This window comes from Tyto alba, unplaced genomic scaffold (assembly GCF_018691265.1).
Source record: "Tyto alba isolate M040663 unplaced genomic scaffold, T.alba_DEE_v4.0 Super-Scaffold_9, whole genome shotgun sequence".
Classification (NCBI taxonomy): Eukaryota; Metazoa; Chordata; class Aves; order Strigiformes; family Tytonidae; genus Tyto; species Tyto alba.
Genome location: NW_024881330.1, coordinates 32,350,010 through 32,369,203, shown reverse-complemented (window position 1 = coordinate 32,369,203; position 19,194 = coordinate 32,350,010). Strand labels below are relative to the sequence as shown.

Sequence of the window (19,194 nt, the reverse complement as noted above, 5' to 3'; positions counted from 1 at the left end):
TAGTAGGAGAGTAATCATTCTTGTCTGTAGTCCTCAATTAGTGTTAATTGTAAGAAGAAGCTTATTAGGAATATTTAAATTTTAAAGTACCCCTGTGCAAGTACATCTGAATTCCCAGTAGCAAGATATAGTGCAAAGTGTATTAATTAAAATGCCACTTTGGGAAATCCTTCTTTATCCAATGCTCATTATTAACATGAAAGATAGTTAACAGGTTTTGATTTTCTCTAAAAATTTTAGTCATCATGACAGGGATTCAAATGGTGAAGAAGAGCATTTGAAATGTTAATGAAATTCTGATCATTTTATAGGACTTAGTCCTTTTATGACAGTTCTGCACCAAACGAAGGATATTCACAGCTTCACAAAGGTCCAGGGCAATGTATTGTCAAACTCTGGATCCCAGCATCACTTTCTAAAGTGACTAATGGTTTGGATCGCTTCAGTTCAGGAGTTTTTCAATACTGATATATACAGTAAGCTGTATTTATTCCACAGCTTCTATTGGCCTGTCTGAACTGTTTATAAGACACATAGTCCATTTCCCACAGCAGCCCTCCTTACCTGAAGTGACTGTTGGCCATATTAATACTTCTAAATGCCAGAATCCTCTCCTCATTGCATTTTACTAACTGTATCCTGTGATCAGTATGTGTCCTTCAAACGATGCAAACCCAGGTATCTATCACATGAGGAGCTGCAGGACAAACAGGCCTTACACACAGGAGATGGCTCAAGTTCACTGTGTGACCAGTCATGCTCTGCCAGTCATGAGCATCACACCCAGGGAGACAACCTGACGTGTCAGTAACACACCTGGGACCTGTAAGTACAGTCCTCCAGTTCTGCAAGAGGCCTTGACAGATCCTGGCAGAAAGATTTTCTATCACTGCTTCTCTGCGTTTTGAAATTCAAGACCCTTTCAAACCATGATTCCAGCTCTCTAGGCACTTCTGAAAATGCTGAACTACGCAACCAAAGACCCAGACTCAGCTGTAACTTTTATCTATGCCCACAAACCCTGGGGAAAATGGCTCTTTGTAATTTATTACAAACATGTAACTTAACAATCACAACTTATCCTTGTGGGCAGGCTCCTCCTTTTTACCAACTAAAACTGAAAACCCATCTTTTTACCAGCCAGCAGAAAGAGACCTGCATCTTTTTGGAAACCGTGTCTGAATCTTAGATGGCACTGCTACACTCCTGCTTAATGTCTGAGCTTACTGTGGGTTAACTTTTACCTCTATTCTTTGGAATTCCTTCTGGAATTTGGTCAAGGATAGTCACGTCTATGTTAGTGTTTCCATTTAAATTATTTAAAACAAGCGTGAGCAAGGAAGATGTGACTTTTGCATTCAGGGCCATAATTTCTTGGTTCTTCTCAGAGACACTGAAGATTGCAAACAGAATATGTTCAGACTGTATTACTCTTTAGAGGCAAAAAATTCCTACCATCATTACTGCCTCTGCAAAACAACTGATATGGAAAAGGAGCTAAATATATACTGGTGACTACAAGCTTACCATAACATAGCAAATGTAACATAAGATGCATCAGTAGAAATATTCTCAGCAGAGGTGAAGAACTCTTAAGTGATTCAGTAAGATCACCTCTGAGGGACAGTGTAAGATTCTGAACATGTATGAAATACGGACTAACACGAAATAGGTGCAAACAAAGGGTACCATGATGTCTATGGAAATGGAAAGCATGGTTTCTGAGGACAGTCCAGAAGAGCTCTATTTTCTTTAGGCTAACAAGCCAAATACTGAAACAGAATGCATGCTAATTGCTCATAAATACATCAGAGGTAAACAATAAGGAAAATATTTAAGCCAGAAATCAAATTTGGCATAAACATGCATGCTGCAAAGTAGTAATTAATAAAATTAGCATCAAATTTGGATTAAAAAATCCTAAATGTTATGTGAATGTCACTGCAGAACAGACTTGCATTTGAAGTAGTGGGTCTATAGCAGAATAACACAGATTTGGGTTTTTCTTTTGGTATGGAGCTAGGATAAATTTATGAAGTCATTCTGTTACAACCTGGACTGGGAAGCCCAGGGAGTCCTAAAAGTTCTATGATCCCCTTGGGTTAAATTAAGGTGAAATGACACCAAACAACTAGTTAAAATGTTTTACTTGCGGTAGAAACAACTTAAACCTGGAAAAGGATAGTAAGCAATGTGGCCTCTTACTGATAAATCTGTAAGAAATAAAAACAAAAGAAGAAAATAAAAGGAAAGGAGAGGAAGAGAGAGAAGAGAGTCTGGTTCACCAGTCAGGTTCCAGTGGTGTATCAGGTCTGGTTATCTTGGATGGTGGGTGTACACACAGCAAAGTTTTCTGTCAGCTTTTAAGTTCATCTTTACCATCTGATTAGCACACTAGACCATAAGAGGCAGGTGCTCCACTAACCCATTTCCATGAGAGATGAGGAAAAGGTGGAGTATGGGTTCTGCACATGCATTGAGGGGGAATGGGGTGCACTAACCCTCTCGTCAATTGAGTCTGTGGTCATGCTCACACCCCCTCCCCCCCACTCCCTTTTATTTTTTCCTTAGTTTTTGCTTGGGTCCACCTGGTGATGATTATTTATCTATCTTATCAATCCCTTAACCCGAACACATGGTTTCGCTCAGTCCACGTTTCCTTCCTTTAAGGATTATCTAAGGAGTTTGGCAATACAGCCACCAGGGAGTGAAGCTGTGCATCCTTTGATACACTCCGTGCTTCCTTGGGCAGCATTCCTTAGACTAATCACTAAGGCCACAGCTTGTGGCCTTAGTTTTCTGTGTTGATGAATGTTTGAGGCATTCATTCCTTCAGTTCCTTACACATTCATGTAAGCACAGCACATACGGTAATAGAGGACTAGCCCCGTTTCACACACGGACACCACAATTAAAAGGCAGTTACTTTTCAGCATCAGGAGTCTTTTAAGGTATGCTGTCCATTTGCATAGTTACTCAATGAATGTTCATACACCAGCCACAAGAGCCAGGAGCACCTTTTAGCTTTGCAGCAGAATGGTCACTTGCCCAGTTGTTTTATAAGCCAGCTTCTACTTCTTTCACTTCTTAGATGAGTAATGGAATGACAAAAAAATGGCACCCTTGCAGAGCCCAACTAAGCATTAAGTCTGTTTTCAGTACAGGATTCAGCCTGAAGAAATGTAGAGTAGGATTTGACTACTCTAATGCAGGTGTTGACTATTTACTTGTCTCTCATCCTGAAGCGCACTGCATTTGGCCAGGTGGATTGACACCTCAATCCCGTAGACTATATTAAATACAGGAACAAATCTCTATAGGCTATACTGGGAAACTTGACAGGTTGCTCAGACGTGAGTACCACGTTGTATACACTTGGAGATGGCTGAGCTGAAGTTATCTCCTGCCCCAGTTTTTAACAAAAATAACCACAGATTTCAAAGAGAAACAACAAACCAAACCAAAATGCTCCTCTAATGTGAAACCCTTCACTAAATTGAGAACACAAGGTAAAAAATATGTTCGTTTTCCTTACAAAGTACTTGCCTGCTGAGAGATGAAATCATCCTATGCCTCTGAGTTTGCAGTCCAAGTACAGAAATACCATGCAAGGCAGTGCGCTTCTGATACACTGCCCTAGTGGTTAAACAGCAAATACTGTCTAGCTCCAGGGTCATTTAAATTTTATGTCAGATATAATGAATAATTTGCAAAGTTTAGGACTCTGCAAGATGGTGGCAAACTAGTTCCTTCTAGCATGGCCTGTAATTTTATAAGCATAAGTTCTATACATCAAAGACAACTTGAAATGTATTTTTTGTATTCTTCTAAACTACCTAGAAAAATTGCAGCTAGAATTGCCATATATATTCAAATTTTTGGTCTCAAAGGATGGTTTTAATCATATATTAATCATGGTTTCCATGCTGGCTGTTTGGCATGCAACATCTGGATCTATTTGTCCCATGCTAAGGGGATGCAGAGAAGACATGATCATCTCGGATTTAATTTAGATTTTATGTATTTGTCTTGCTTTCTCTGAGTTGTATTCCCAGATGCAGTGTGATTAGGACAGTAACTGTGATTCTATGGACAAGCAAATCTGCATCAACCAACTCGTCTTGAATAAGCAGAGAAATTATTTGCACGTGCCTGTAAAGGCAGTAGTTTCTGTAAGATTTATTGCAGTTTATATAGAAAAACTTTATTTGCTGCTCACAGTATATTGCTACAAGGAAGACAAATAAAAGATCTTAAGAATTAATTCTAAAATAATGTATGGAAGAAAAAAAATCTTGAAATGCTTTTGTTGCTAAAAATGTGGAAAGCTCTTGTAAAAGGAACGGAAGAATTTCAGTATTCCTCAGAATCATTAGTCAACGGCAATTTAGCAATAGTTTTCCCAAACCATCCATTACTCAAATGTTACCCTGTAACAGGAGATACCCTCGGATACTGATTTTACATTAGCATCTCTTTCACTTCAGGAGATACCGGGAGGGAAAAAGGGCGAGGAATCCATTGCTTGCCGTTATTTTCAGGACACGAACCCGAAAACCATTTTTGGTGTTTTTCCTGCGACTGCCCGTAGCGTTCCTGCAAGCAAGGGGGCACCCGCTCCAGCCCCCCCCCCCCCCACACCGCGCTGCCCCCCGGCCCCGCGGCCGCGGGCCCCGCCGCCACCTCAGGGCCCCCCGCGCCCACGCAGCGGCGGGCGGCTCTGCTCCCTTTTCAGCAGCGCGGTTACTTCTTCCCCACGCGTCGCAGCGCAGCCTCAGCGTTACGGGCTGCGCGACGTGTCCGGGCGTACCCGAGTTGCGCTGCGACTGGTTCTTGCGGGAAGATGCTGAGCCAGCGCCCCGCGCCCTCGAGGAGGACCGGGGGCACCGCCACGGGCGGCTGCCGGGAGGGGGCGGGGGGGAACACACGGCGCAGTACCCACGAGGGAGGCCGGCCCGCCCCACCCGGGTCCGTGTCCGTGCCTGTGAGGGGCCGCCCGGCCCCGCCCGCCCGCGCCGCCCGGCCAATGGGAGCGGCGGTTGTTAGCGGGCCGGGAGGTGGCGGCGTTGCCACAGCAGCGGCGGCGGCGGGGCGGGCGGTGGCGGCGGTTGGGGCGCGCCATGGAGGGGCTGGAAGGTGAGGGGCAGCGGGGGGGGGGGGGGGGGGTGTGTGTGTGTTTGGGGGGGGGTCTCCCCTCCCTTCACCGAGGGCCGCCGGCGGGCGCCTGGAGCGGGCTGAGCCTTGTCGCGTCGCGCCATTGTGCTGTGGCGGGGCGTGCGCGGGCGGCGGCCCGGGCGCCGCCTTCCCCGTTCTCGGAGCCCTCTGAGGCGGCTCCGCGGGCGCGGATGCTGGAGGGGTGTGGGGGGGGGGGGCGGGGAGTGCCGCAGAAGGGGGACAGCGTGCTTTTGGGTCAGCGAACAAAGGCGGGAGGCGGCGGGGCCCTGCGCGGAGCCCGGGGGGGGGGGGCCGTGGGGCGGGCAGGGCCGGCCTCGCTGCGCTTTGTTTGGGGCGCTGCCCGGCGCCGGCGGCCGAGCTGCGGGGTTGGGGCCGGTTCCCGCCGGCCCCTTCTTGCCGCATCCGAGCTGGGACGGCGGGGAGGCTGCTCGGTGATCCGCCGCGGGCAGCGGGTGTGCCGGGGTGGGCACGGCACCCAGTCCTGCGGACATCCTTGCTAGGCATCCTGGTTTGGGTTTTTTTGTGCAGACGGATGGCTGAGGTGGGTGTTAGGACACCCTTATAATGCTGTGGAAGTGATCAGTGCAGTGAAGACTAGGTGTGTATTTGCTGACAGAGTATTTGCAACTTTATCCTGTGCTGGTTGTGTTAATGAAAATAGGATTGCCCTCCAGAGTATCCATCATAGGATAGGTATCAGGTTGGAATTTATGAAGTTAAGGCTTGTTATCTGATCGTTTCGGTAGGCCTGTCATTGCTGTGTTTTGCAAGCTGCTTTATCTGCATTACTTAAGAAAAAATACAGACCTGTTCTGAGGAAGTATCACAAAAAGGTCATTAAGTCCTCCATGCTCTGATTCACTAGAGGTAACTGAGTGCTTAAATAGGGGTGAGAACAAAATAGCCTTTGTTCTTTATCCTTTCTATCACATAGTTCTCACTGAATACCTGTCTTCTGTCTTCAGTAGATTTTACAGGCATTGGACTCTGTTCTTATGCCTAGTGACTTCAGCAAGACTAAATTTGGACAACGTGATTTGGCATTAAAATCCCAAGAGGTTCTCTTTTATTTGATTTGCTATGCTTTGCTCACTACTAATGCCTTTTAAATTTGAAAGGTGGTGTTCAGTGTTTATCAAATAATGCTTTATCAGGCACTCTTGACTTGTGACAATCCTGTGGCAATCGTATGTTGCCTGTCCAGAAGGGGAAAGCTTGCTGAAATTTTGAGTCAGTTATGTGTTTGACTGCAGTTGGGACTGCATATCAGCTGCAGCCCATCCATCAATTGATTTGGATGTGAGCTAATTTAGCAAGGCCAACTATGCCAGCTGTGTTGTGTAAGCTCCAGCACCTTCATAGCAGAGGGTGGGAAGAAAGCAGATCTATGGATAACAACAGGAGGGGGGAAAACCACGTCATTCTTGCAGTAGAATTTGTCCAACTTCTGCCTTTGCTGGAAATACTTTACATTTTGTTTGTATTTCAGTAGGCATTGGGAGTGGTGGGAGGAAGAATTGCTAAATCATAGGTAAAATCTCATGTTTAGTCTGTGAACCATTTCTTGAAAGTACTTTCAAAAGCTAGAGCTTATCAAAGAATTTTTCCATGATGTGAAATATTCCTTCTGGTTATACAAGATTAATTTGGAAACAGCAGAAGTTATAAGCTATTTCTAAAAACTAATGCCCTTGCATTGTGAACATTCATATCCCACACTGTTACCCTGTATCCTTGAATGCTAAAATTCTTGAAAGTGAAGAATACAGGATTGTGCATTTTTGTGGGTCACTTTGTGCTGTGTTGTTCTTTCTCAAAACAAATTGACACAACATAAAATACCTTTTTTTTTCTTTTTTCTTCAAAACATTGGAAGCAAGTGGTTTTGCTTTTATTTACAGTTTTTCTGTTTAAGCTGTCTATCTTGATGCACATTAGGTTAGGCTCAGATGAAGTTTCTGTAGGAAGGTGTCCCCAAGACAGGAAAAATGCTGACAAAACCAATAACAATAATAAATTATTTCATTGGATATTACTCTTTTCCAGTCAATGCTCCACTGGCAGCCCAGAAGAACGTTAGTGGTTGCCATTTTAGATTACACTTGTGTTTAAAAGCACAGTTGCACAGTCATATCCATTCAACATTGAAGCATGGGCAGCTTCTGAAGTCTGGCTCATCCTGCTCCCACTCTCGGTTGGTTCTCAGCAAAATCGATTCTCAGAGCTGATTTGTACAGCAGGTCCTGGCAGTTGTGTGTGAGGGGTGCGATTATGGTGGAGGGCAGGACTGGCATCAGTCTATTGGTCTATTTTTATGACTGTGGAAGACCCCCCACAGAAGCTGGTGCTTTGCTTTTCTTAAGCTCGGCATTAGAGATGAAAGATCTGTTTTATTTCTATAAGCATGCTATTAATAAGAAAGAACTCTACCCAGTTTACAGGGCTTCTTTACATAACGTGGAGAGTTGAATGTGTATTAGTTGGCTTGTGGAGCTGCATTAAGTGACATTTAAAAAGCTGAATAATATTTCCAGTGTTGCAGTTGCATTTTCTCACTATGTGCAAATTTAAATGTTCAGTGAAATGTCAAAGTAGGTTTCTGTGGACTTAAATAGCAATAAAAGTAAATTTTAGAAGAAGCTTTTAAGTCTTGATTTATTTTAGTTGCATATCAGTATTGTTATATTACTAGATTGAAACTGAAAGCAAAATTTACAACTTCAAAGTTTTGTGAAAGGAATCAGGGCACACTTGTCAATACAAGTGACAAATTTGATGTTAAATCCAAAGTCACTAGGTCAGCATTTGTTACTTTGCAGCCTGTGTGCTGTTTGGCTGGTTTTCAGTGTTCGTTTCATTTACTGGTAAAAATACTTAGAGCAGTAGACTGTCTGTGCCTGAAAATATAGTGATCTCTCAGATGAGTTTAGAAATCTGTTCCCAAGTAGTCCACCATGTGCTGAATCTCAGGACCATTTTTGATGGATTAACACGCGCTTGTTGCTTTCACTGCTGAATGGCAAGAAAAAAGCTGTCACATCGGCATGGTTTTTTGCTGTTTTGCTTGAAGAAGATGGAGGAGGGGATCCAAGCACTGAATTCCTGACTAGATTTAAGCTGGAGCAGTCCAATGGTGGCATTTGATCGGCTTCTCTCGAGTCTGTTGTTTTTTCTGGGAGGGTGCCGGCAACAGCTGCTTGAGCCGACGGAGTGCTGCTTCCCACACTTGTTCACAGCCCAACCCAGCGGGTCAGGACTGCTGCTGCTGGGAGAGTAAAGGGCAGAGGGGCAGCTGTGTCCGAGGGCAAAAGTCCAGCTCTCTGTGGTAGGTAATGGCAGCGTTTACCCAGCCCCAGCGTTCTCCTTCAGCCTGCGCTTTGGCAGCCGGGGAAGGCTGGTTGTGGTTGGAAGGGGATGGGTGGCTGCTCGCTCAGGAAATAGCCTGCAGTCTCAAACCCAGAGCTTTCCCTTGCACATGCCAAGCAGGGACTACTGTGATTAAGCGTTTAGACTCAGAGCAGTGTGGGTGTGCCCTCGAGGTCTCCTAAGGCTTGCTATATAGCATCTTCGGCTGAGAGCTGAGATCTCTGCTGTAATAACATTTGTCCCCGGACCCTTTACTGGCACTGATAATGTCTGAGACACCCCACTCCACCTCAAACAGTGCAAGCATTCTAGTTTGGGCGTTTATTTTAGTAACATAACTGTTGAAAGCAAGTGCTTATGCTTGCTTTGACAGAATTTCTGCATAAGCTAATGCCCAGTCTTTTTTTTTTTTTCCCCCTAATAGTGTAGAAAATTATGTATGTTTTGAAAACAAAGAATAATATTAACATGAGGCTTCCTTTCCCTTTAGTGTTCATCGTTTTGCCTCACAGCATGCATATGGAGTGGCTTCCTTACTTTGGCAGCCATTTTCTTAAGCTCCTTTTGAGAGAGCCTCCTGCCTTTTTGGAACACTTCAGGTTTTTTGTTTGGTTTTGGTTTGTTTGAGGTTTTTTTAGGTATCTTATCTGTCCAACAGAAGGAAGAATTAATTTTATGGTACTGTTCTTAAATCAGCAAGTTGGAAACTATTAAAGGTTGAAATGCAAAACTAATATTAATTTGTATTCTTTTGAAGAAGTTGTTTGTCTCCAGCAGCCATTAAAACACAATGATAAATATGACATTGCATTTAGCTGCTGTGTTTTGCTAGACATATTTGCACCTCTGTTAAATGATCCAATTTTGACATTTAATACACTATATAATTGTAGTCAATGTATTTATTTTTTTAAAGGCAATTATGTTTTTATTTTTTGATTAATGTTCATGTTTTGGTGAAGAAATTGAAGTTAAATGTTTTACTTGAAAAATTCTGAAAACTAAGTTTAGGCTGATGTGATAGGGGAAGTGTACTATCAAAATGGGTTTCACCTTTAAGGGAAAGGAAGTAATACGTGTAGACATGAATTTGAGTATTTCCGATTAGTTTCTTCAGCATTTTAGGACTAATAAATCTTATAGCCTTTTCTATAGTTTTTGTAGAATTCTTGCTTTTTTTAAGTTAAATTGCAAAAACTAGATTGATCTAGTAATTGAACTCAATTGTTTGAATATAGCGGGAAGATTAATGTATTTTACCTGCACACACACACGACGTGGTTATTATCAAAAGCAGTTGTTACATTTCAGTAAAATCTAGTGCCAGCAGTATGTTAAAGGGTTGACTGCAGAGGGTGAGGAGTGAACTTACTTTTTAAAGAAATTCCAGGGGGAGGGAGCAAACTAGGAATCAATCCATTATAAATAAAGTTTATTGTCAATATTGTTTTTAACATGTTATTTTATTGTTAGCCAAGTAATATTTTGATAAGCAGATTTACATTGGGATTGCTCTGTCCAATTACATTTGCATAGTAGAGTAAGTTCAGGATTGCTTTGGGGGTCACTGTTGCAAAGCAGCCTTGGTTTGAGGGTAGTGTGAGCAGGCTAGTCTTTGCTTGACTGCCTGCTTACAGTCATCATGGTGCTAGTAGCCTAGTACAGGAGAATAGTGAGTTTCTGATGTCAAAGCAGAGTTGTGTAACATGTCCATAGGTTTTGCAGTTCACATGCTTTCTCTAGTGGTTTTAGTTGATTTTAAAGGTTGTTAATAAAAGACCAGATAATGTATCTGGAAGTCAGATCAATCAAATAGCGCTGCTTATTTGCCTTTAGTTCTGTTGTGGTTCCATATGCATTACAGGGGTAGATCTCATAGATTTTTCTGGATAATCATCATGACTGAGTGCCTCTCTAAAGTGTCTGTACGTTAACACTCACAGCGTTGGGAATGCATGGGAGGAATTGGAGGTCTGCATATAGTTGCAGGGCTAGGATCTTGTTGAGATCGTGTGTAAGGTGGTAGGACAGCTCACATCACTGCAGTGTTGTGGTGGATGAATTCAGGCTCGTCCAGAAGAACTGGCTAGTCAGCGAGGGGGAAGTTGCCCTTTATGTGGGAGAGCAGTGAGAATGCATGGAGCTTTGCTGTGGAGCCGACCGGGAGCTTACGGATCAGGGTTAACAGGCAGACCAGTGTGGGAAATATTGTTGTATGTGTCTGTTGAAAGCCACCTGAGCAGGAAAAAGATGAGACCTCCTTCACGTGGTTGGAAGAAGGCTTGTATTCCCAGGCCCTGGTCCTCATGAGAGACTTTAACCACCCAATACCTGCTGGAGGGACAAGTCAGCCAAGGCACAAGCAATTTAGGAGGCTTCTGGTATGAATTGATGACAAATTCCTCACCCAGGTGATCAAAGAACTGACAAAGGGAGACACTTCATACCTACAAACATGTGAGATGTGAAGGTCACGGGCAGCCTTACCTGCAGCAACCATGAGATGATTGAATTCAGGGTCCTGTGGAGAGGGAGCTGGGCAAATACCAGTATATCAACCCTGGACTTCAGGAAAGCAAGCTTTGACTTATTTAGGGATCTGGTGGGAAGAATCCCATGAGATATGACCCTAGAGAGGAGTCCAAAAGAGCTGGTTATTCTTTAAGGATATGTAGTGGGAATTTGGCATGTTTTCACATTAGAAGTTACACTTCATTTGAGGAAGGAAGGACAGGCAGTTATAGAAGAGAGGAGTACACCATGATGTAAGTTGTGTGTGTGCTGTTATTACAACCAATCTTGACTGTATGCAATTCATTTCTCCGTCACAAAAAACCCCAACTTCTTCACAGAATCCTCTTCCAGGTTGTCACTTTGAAGCAGTCGGACTTTCTTTGATATGTTATTTTCAAAGAAGTAGTACTGAACTCACCATCATCAGAATCCTGTTCAATGCAATAACAGTGATTTTTACAAATATAATGCACTTGCATTATCAAGCTGAAGAGCTGATATAAAAACATGCAGAGGTACTATGAAAGTCTTACTCAAGCTTTTCAGCTTGAAGGAATGAAAGTTATGCTGCTTTTTATTATCTTTTTGGAAGCAGAAGTGACAGGTTTATACAAGATTAGACTGCATTGTCAATACAGAAATAGCAGAGAATGCATGAGGCTTTCTTTTAAAATTAGGGGTAGATAGATAATAGTAGATTTGTTTGCTATTTGTTATACAATTGCGAATAACCTAATTGCATAAAAATTTCAAAGCATGTGAATAGTTGAATACTAAGAGACAGAGCTTACTATGGTTTCTTATTCCTTTCTCTGACTTTCCCGGCAAACTGCTGAACAGCATAGCTGAAAAGGGATTTGACTGGTGGAGTAAACCATGCATGTCGTCACTTATCAAGCAGACTTTTACCAGTACTGCCTGTTGTTAAGCAGCATGGTGTATTTGTCTGACTATCATTTCCATTTCAGGATTCCTTTTGGGAAAATAATGAAAATTTGCACAACTTACACCGTTAGTGGTATACTTTTTCCTACTTTTGTACATTTGTCTTTTCATTATTGTATTTAATGTTCTTTACGATTTAGAGACTTAAAGAGAAATTTTATTGGTCAGTTCAAAGAAACATTCCCTACCTATGTTACTGCATCAGTATCATTTTTAGGTGACCCTTGTTTATAGTATTTGTTATAAGTCTTTTCAGACTATTCTTTGTTACTGTGTTGATCAAAAAATATAACCCAGTCAATACTGATTAGTGGACATATGTTGGAGACTGACAGTCTCCAAAGAACTAGATGCTGTGGCTTGATGATACAGGTTCCAATTAATGTGGGGAATGCACATATTTTTCCGTATCTGAAGTATATGGAACTCTTAAGTGGAGAATAACTTGCTTTTGAAGATGAGAGGGGAGTGATACCAGAAGCAATAAAAACAATTTTGCAGAAGAATTTGGCAAGCACTCTTCAAGTAGTAGCTTTCGACAGTTGTAGCTTACGTCCTGGTTTCAAATAGGTACCTAGTCTCAAGGCTGGAAATCTTACCAAAGTGTTTCTGCAAGTTTGAATTCAGTGAAGCTTGATGGTTCTGATTATCATAGTTCTCTGGCCCAAGTCATTTAGTACTGTCACTGCTGCAGGTAAATGAAAGGTTTTGAAGGGCAGCCAGACTGATTTTACAACATGACAAAATACTGTTACTGAGCCTAAGTGCAGTCTTGTTTCCTTGAAGCATTCTGAACTTTATATCTAAATGCAGACACATACTTGGGTATACAAAGCTCTCCAAAAGAGAAAAATGTAATAACACTTCAGTTAATAGTGGTTCAGCGGTACTGAAGACTTCTGCTCCCTCAAGTTGTGGAGTTTATTTACACAACTGCTTAACTTGTAAACATGACAGCAAGAGCTAGCATGGTGCCTGTGACTCTGTCAGATCAAACTTGTATGTATTGATGGGTCCACACATTGTACTGAGAAAGGTAAATCTGAGAATTGGCACCTTGCACTTTTCACTGTAAATCAGTTGCTGTATTTGAACATGAGAGAGGAAAAAAAAAAAAAACAGTTGCTCCCCAGAAATCAAGGTTTCCAGAAGTCTAAATTCACTTATAAGAGTATTGAAAGCACTGTACTACATCTGAGAGACTGACTGTAGAACTGTGCTGTCAGACTTTACAGCTAAACTCCAAGATCAGAAAGTATGGGTAACTAGACTGTGACTATATTCGAAAGGAATGTGTGCAATAACTTCTGTGTAGGTAGAAAAAAATAATTTGGAAGGTGACTGTACTCGAAGTAGCCAGAGGAGGAGGAGGAGCTCTGACGGGGGCAGTTTAGAAACACAAGTGATGAGATTCATTGTAGTGCTGCCAACAAAACTTCTAATCTAGTTGTTTAATTCAGGTATCCAGGATCTTAGTAGGTTAAACTCTGTGTTTTTATTTGAGACTTCATCTCAGGCAGACAGTAGGAGTAGGGTGTAAAGTTTTGGCATCACTTCATCTGAAATACTACTTCTTCCTTTGGTGTTCACATAACCATTTTGAACATACTTTTCCCTAAATGTGCTTAGATAAACAGTAATAACTGTGTCCATTCCTTTCCAAGTTAGCTATATTTGTTCATCTTTAATACAGGCATGTAAACTGCTGGTGATTAGTGGTGTTAAAGATGGTAAAAGGAAAAAGGAGTGTAGCTGCTGGATCTTGGGTCTTCTGTGGTTGTATAACCAAAATGATGGTAATTCCTGCATTGTTGCTAGACATAAAGAGGACTGAAGAAAATGGCCATGACACCATCTTACTACTAATTTCTGTTCTCAGACTCATTTGTCAAGCAAATCCTTCATCCATTTCTTGATCTGAGTGATCCCTTTTTTTTAACCGCTTTTCCCCCAATACATCTCAATTTAACAACCATTTCTGTTAACTTCTGTTCAGGGAAAAAAATCAGGCAGTCCATGACTGACTGCATTAGATATCATGCACGAATGCCTTAAAAAACAAACAAACAAACAAACAAAAAAACCCAAACCCAACTCTTTTCCAACTTCCACAATTTTATTGCCATGTTTTATTTTTAAATTATCAGATTTCATGTTGATGACATTGCTAACCCTTCTGTAAGGGAAGGCTTATGGGCTCCTAGAGAGAAATGTTAAGGTTTTGTGGGTTTGTTTCATTGGGTTTTGGTTTTTTGACTTTAAAAGTGAGGAAAATCACAGATGAATGATGAAGAAATTTAAAGGGTAAGCATGCAAATCTAAAGGAGTGTAGGCTTCTCATTTTCAACAAAATTTAAGGAACTTTAATTTTTTTAAATAACTTCCTTTTGTGTTTCAGGTCAGTGATTTGTATTATGAGGAGGAGATGTTGGCAGTAGAAATAGCTCTTGGCAAATGTGATTGAGTACCTGCCAGCAGCAGAGGAGGGTAGGAATGCTGTAAGGAAATCCAGCTCTCTAACTGTAGCTGCAGTGAGTGCTAATTGGCATTAGTTATGCATTGCTATGTCGTATGTAAATACTGCTTGATCAGGTGAACATCTATCAAGTCTACTTCTTTTAATGGTGAATTAAACATAACCTCAAATTCCAGAGATCAGTGAACAGAAAAGAATGGTGGAAAGTGTAACGTCTCTTTTACTAAGGCAGATATATTTGTAAGAATTCTTCTCTCAGTCAAATCCTTATTCTTATGCTATACTTTGTTCTGCAAAGCTGAGGGTTGTATTAGACTAATGTGATAAAAGGAAGTTGAACTCTTTAGCAGAAGTGAGTTTGCAGTGATGTCATTTAGCATTATTAAGAGAGCTAAGAACACTGAAGACTGAAGTAATGAAACAAAGAAGCAATACATGTGTGCATACCTTGTAATTTTAGTGGGAAAATTGAGAAAAGCTTATTACATATTGGTTCTAGAAATTTCACTCAATTTTAATCTTTACACTTGAAAAAAAAGTTTTTCAGTAAGATCCCTGCTGCCTGAGTCTGTTTGTTTGCCATGAAACATTTTGTTAAATTACCCATTTTATTTAAGACTGGTCCTACAGTTAATTGACAAGTATGTGTGTTTAGATGGAAAATGGTTTTCTACTGGGAAACTGGGAACAAAAACTGATCAAATCATTGAACATTGCTGTTTTCTTAACTTCATTAAAGACACTGGTTCGCCTAAAATACAAGTCAATTCAAAGTGGGTTTGTTTCAACTTTGTATAAATAGGGGGGAGCTGTATTGTCAGCAATAGTCAGACTGAGTACAGAGAAAGCAACTAGTAACTCTCAAACTTAATTCAAACTTACTGCCCCTTTATTGACGTATATGTGATATCAAAATATTCCTGTGTCCCTCTGGTACACTACTAAATATAATAGATACCTGTTCTTGGGAAACCCTGTGGAGTTTTTCATCTCTGCCATGACTCCATTGCATAAGGCATACTATATGGATATATTTGCTTGCATAGACTTGGATACTTTGATTTATTGGTCTTTTATCTGATTCTGTGAATCTGTATGTCAGATATACCATTTACATTTTCGTTACCAGTGCACGAATGGCAACATCAGAAATGCTTTTGTAAACTGTTAATAATAATCTGAATAAAATATAGTAAAAATAGGATTAAAGGTTTTTTTCTTTACAAGAGAATATGGAATAGTTTAACTTAGTAGAAAAAAATAAGTGATGGGATGTGACTTATATTTGATTGTAACAGGTGATTCCCTTACATAGACACACAAATACCCACTAAATATCATTATTCTTGATGTGTGTTTGGGCTTTTGATGTGCCTTAGAGTGAATCTGTCATTTGCACGTTGGCATACAGGCATCCTTTTAAAGGTGCAGAATTTCGTATTGTAAGTTACCAGAATCAATGGTGACGTGTTACTGGGCCTGACTGCTTCCAAAAGTATGTAAGGACTTGTGTATCATCTTTTTCATTCTGATCTGCATAGTCTCTGCACAGTTCAAAGAATGTATACTTTTACAGTAACAACTGTTGTTACTGCTAAGTATATGAAGTTAGCAATCTAGGAGGAAATTTTTATCACAAATTTAAACAAATTTTATTATGGAAGTACATTGTAGGTTTTTTGTTTTGTTTTTTTGTTTTTAAGGTGAGGTTACAGTGCAAACTGGAGATCTGTTACCATGTAGGATTTGTGGAAGGACTTTCTTTCCAGCAGCACTGGTAAGTAGCATGATCATGGTTGGCTTTTACATCTGATAAGATGATATGAAAGTTAAACTGTGGTCACTGTAGCTAAATAAAGTAGATCTAGATGTTTTGTTTTGGTGGGGTTTTTGTGTTGTTTTTTTGTTCAGTTGGTTTTTTTCCCCAAAAATAATTATCAATTCCAGTGTTGTGGTTTGGGCCTGATTGGCAACCAACCCCCGCAGCTAATCACCCTCCCTGCCCCTCCCCACCTGGGAATGGGGGAGGGGATTAGAGGGGTGAAGGGAGACTCGCAGGCTGAGATAAGAACAGTTTAATAATGGCAATAAAGTGAAAACAGTAACGATGATGGGGGAAAAACAAAAAGAAATATATAAACAGGCAATGCACAGCGTAATTGCTCACCACCCACTAACCAATCCCCAGCCCGTTCCCGGCCAGCGACCCCGAGATACCAAGATCCCACAATTGTAATCCTGGAAGCGAGAGAGCTCCTTCCCAACCACCCCTCCTTTATATAGTGAGCATGACGTGCCATGATATGGAATATTTCACTGGCCAGTTAGGGTCAGGTGCTGTGGCCGTGCTCCCTCCCTGTGCCCTGGCGCACGGGCAGGACATGGAGAGTCAGAGAGTCCTTGAAGTCTCGGTAGCAGCTGAAAACACCAGTGTGCTATCAGCATTCTTCCCATACCAAACCCAAAGCTAAATCCAAAACACAGCACTCATCTAGTCCCTGAAAAGGAATATTAACTCTATTTCAGCCCAAACTAAGACATCCAGTTGTCCCAGTTTTGAAGCTACTTAGAAGGAGGTTAATTTTATTTCATCATCCCATCACTTTCTGAAAATACATGCTTCTAAAAGCAACTTCTCTAGGGTCACGGGATCATTCCTTACCTCTGCAGGTGTAAGCCCTAGCATTCTGCAGTCTCAGCTGGTAAATTAAGTGTTTTGTTAGCCATCTTCAACCTATTGTGTTTTTCAGTCTTAATAGAAATTGACCTGTCCTTAAATATGAATATGGATTTCAGACACCTCTGATTTGTCTTGCCACTCAATGCAAATGCTGCTTACCTACCATCAATTTTTTATTTGCAAGGAGTAAATACAGGTGCCTCCTATTTTTCTTCTTCATTGCCCAAGTTTTTGTGACATGTATATACATTCATGAATTCCTGTAGTTCTGTTTTAGAAGTAATGGCTGGCATAAATGTTTGAGTGAAAGCAGTCTGATCTTATTCATCAAGAGTTGGGCCTTGTTTGTTGATTGTCATATTGAGAAAGAGACAAATACTATGTTAATAACATAGGTTTTCAGAACCAAGTTCTGTATTGTCCTTTTGTTTTTCATGCTTTTAGAAAAAGCATGGACCCATTTGCCAAAAAACTTCTGCCAAGAAAAGGAAGACATTTGATTCCAGCCGCCAGAGAGCAGAAGGAACTGACATTCCCACAGTAAAACCTCTTAAGCCACGGGTATGTTACAATTTACTCTGCATATGAACATTTTAGGCAAACTATGCATGCGTTATAATAAGGCTTATTTCTGCTGGCAATTTGTGATAATTAGATCAACTCAGATTTGGAAGAAAACTAACTATAATGTTGTGTACTAAAATAAGGCATGTACTTAGCTTGAAGCAAGAGCTTCAAATGTATAAAGCTCTTTCTTTTTTGGCTTCTCAGCCAGAGCCACCCAAAAAACCTTCCAACTGGAGACGAAAGCATGAAGAATTTATAGCAACTATACGAGCAGCCAAAGGACTTAACCTTAAAGATGGTGGAAAACTCCCTCCACCACCTCCACCATCATATGACCCTGGTATGTAAAGCAATTGAGTCCTTCAGAGATTTCTTTTTTTAAATTTAATTTGTAAAAATTTGAATTGGAAAGGAATTTGGTGGAATACAATATTCACAAGTTCTTGAAGTGACTGATTATCCCAGATTAAACCAGATGCTGGTTTGTGGCTATGGGTCTGGCTAGTATCCTCTGTAGCTTTCAAAGTCCATGACTTTGTTTTTAATGCATCAAAAAGTAGTTGTGTCCAACTTGCAGCTTGCTACTGGCTTATGAACCATAGGCTGGAGAAACTGTTCTGACACCTTGTTTCTGTCCACAACAGTGAAACTGCTCAGAAAGAGCTGCCCATGCTGGACATCCACGACCTATTTACATTGTAGGAATGGGTGTTGACTGTGTTCTTCACATGTACTCTTTCCTATTTCTTGATGAATTCACGTTCATGCGTGCAGTGTATGCTCTAGTGTGCATGTGATCCTTCTTCATGTGGTGGGGATACTTGTGTTTTGGGTATGAGATGTGTGGGATTTGTATTAGCAAGGGAGTGATGGTCCTTGGGTGTCTTACTGATGCCGGGTAAAGCGTTGAAGCAGTCCGATATGAGTGAGAAGGAAATATGCTTTTCAGTTAACTTCTGTGATGTGGGAGTAGGTGGAGAATATATTTCTTCCTCTTGTCCTAAGAGCTAAACCATTTGATCATCTCAATGGCTATTTTTCAGAAAGACTGGGAAAAATGGAAAAAAGCATCTGTTTGCTTCTGCCTGTCTGTGGTCAAGTGAGGATATGTGTTCCCTGCCTTGTTTCTCTACAGGAAAAGTGTTAGTCCAGTATTAGGATAGTAATGGTGCATTCATAGTAAGAAGTGAAGTTGTATTATTCAGCATTTAGTACACACTATCTTGAAATGTCATATGCATTTTAAAGTAAGCCCAATAGCTAATGCTGAGAATAAGAAACATAAGGCTCGATTATGGAAAAGGTCATTAATAATCTAGTTGTATAGGTTCTGAATTACAAGCAGAAGAGCCCAGAACTAAATCTGGCTTGGAAAAGCTGCTAAAATGGTTCTCCCTTGGTTCCAGAGATTGCAGATGAGTTTGAAGTGAAGGAAGTAACTCTATTCAGCAAACTTGAAAACAGATAGGAG

General features: G+C 41.1%; 1 protein-coding gene across 3 annotated transcripts in view; it reads left to right on the top strand.

Moving 5' to 3' along the window:
* The first annotated feature begins 5,052 nt into the window (after positions 1–5,052).
* The window catches only part of ZC2HC1A (zinc finger C2HC-type containing 1A), a 36,202-nt gene continuing 22,060 nt past the window's right edge, over positions 5,053–19,194 (top strand). For all 3 annotated transcript variants that reach the window (XM_042786123.1, XM_033007931.2, XM_042786122.1), the window contains exons 1-4: positions 5,053–5,136; positions 16,180–16,253; positions 17,601–17,717; positions 17,928–18,063. In XM_042786123.1, the coding sequence (XP_042642057.1) occupies positions 5,121–5,136; positions 16,180–16,253; positions 17,601–17,717; positions 17,928–18,063 (343 nt within the window). In that variant the 5' untranslated portion in view covers positions 5,053–5,120. The remainder of the gene's footprint in view (positions 5,137–16,179; positions 16,254–17,600; positions 17,718–17,927; positions 18,064–19,194) is intronic.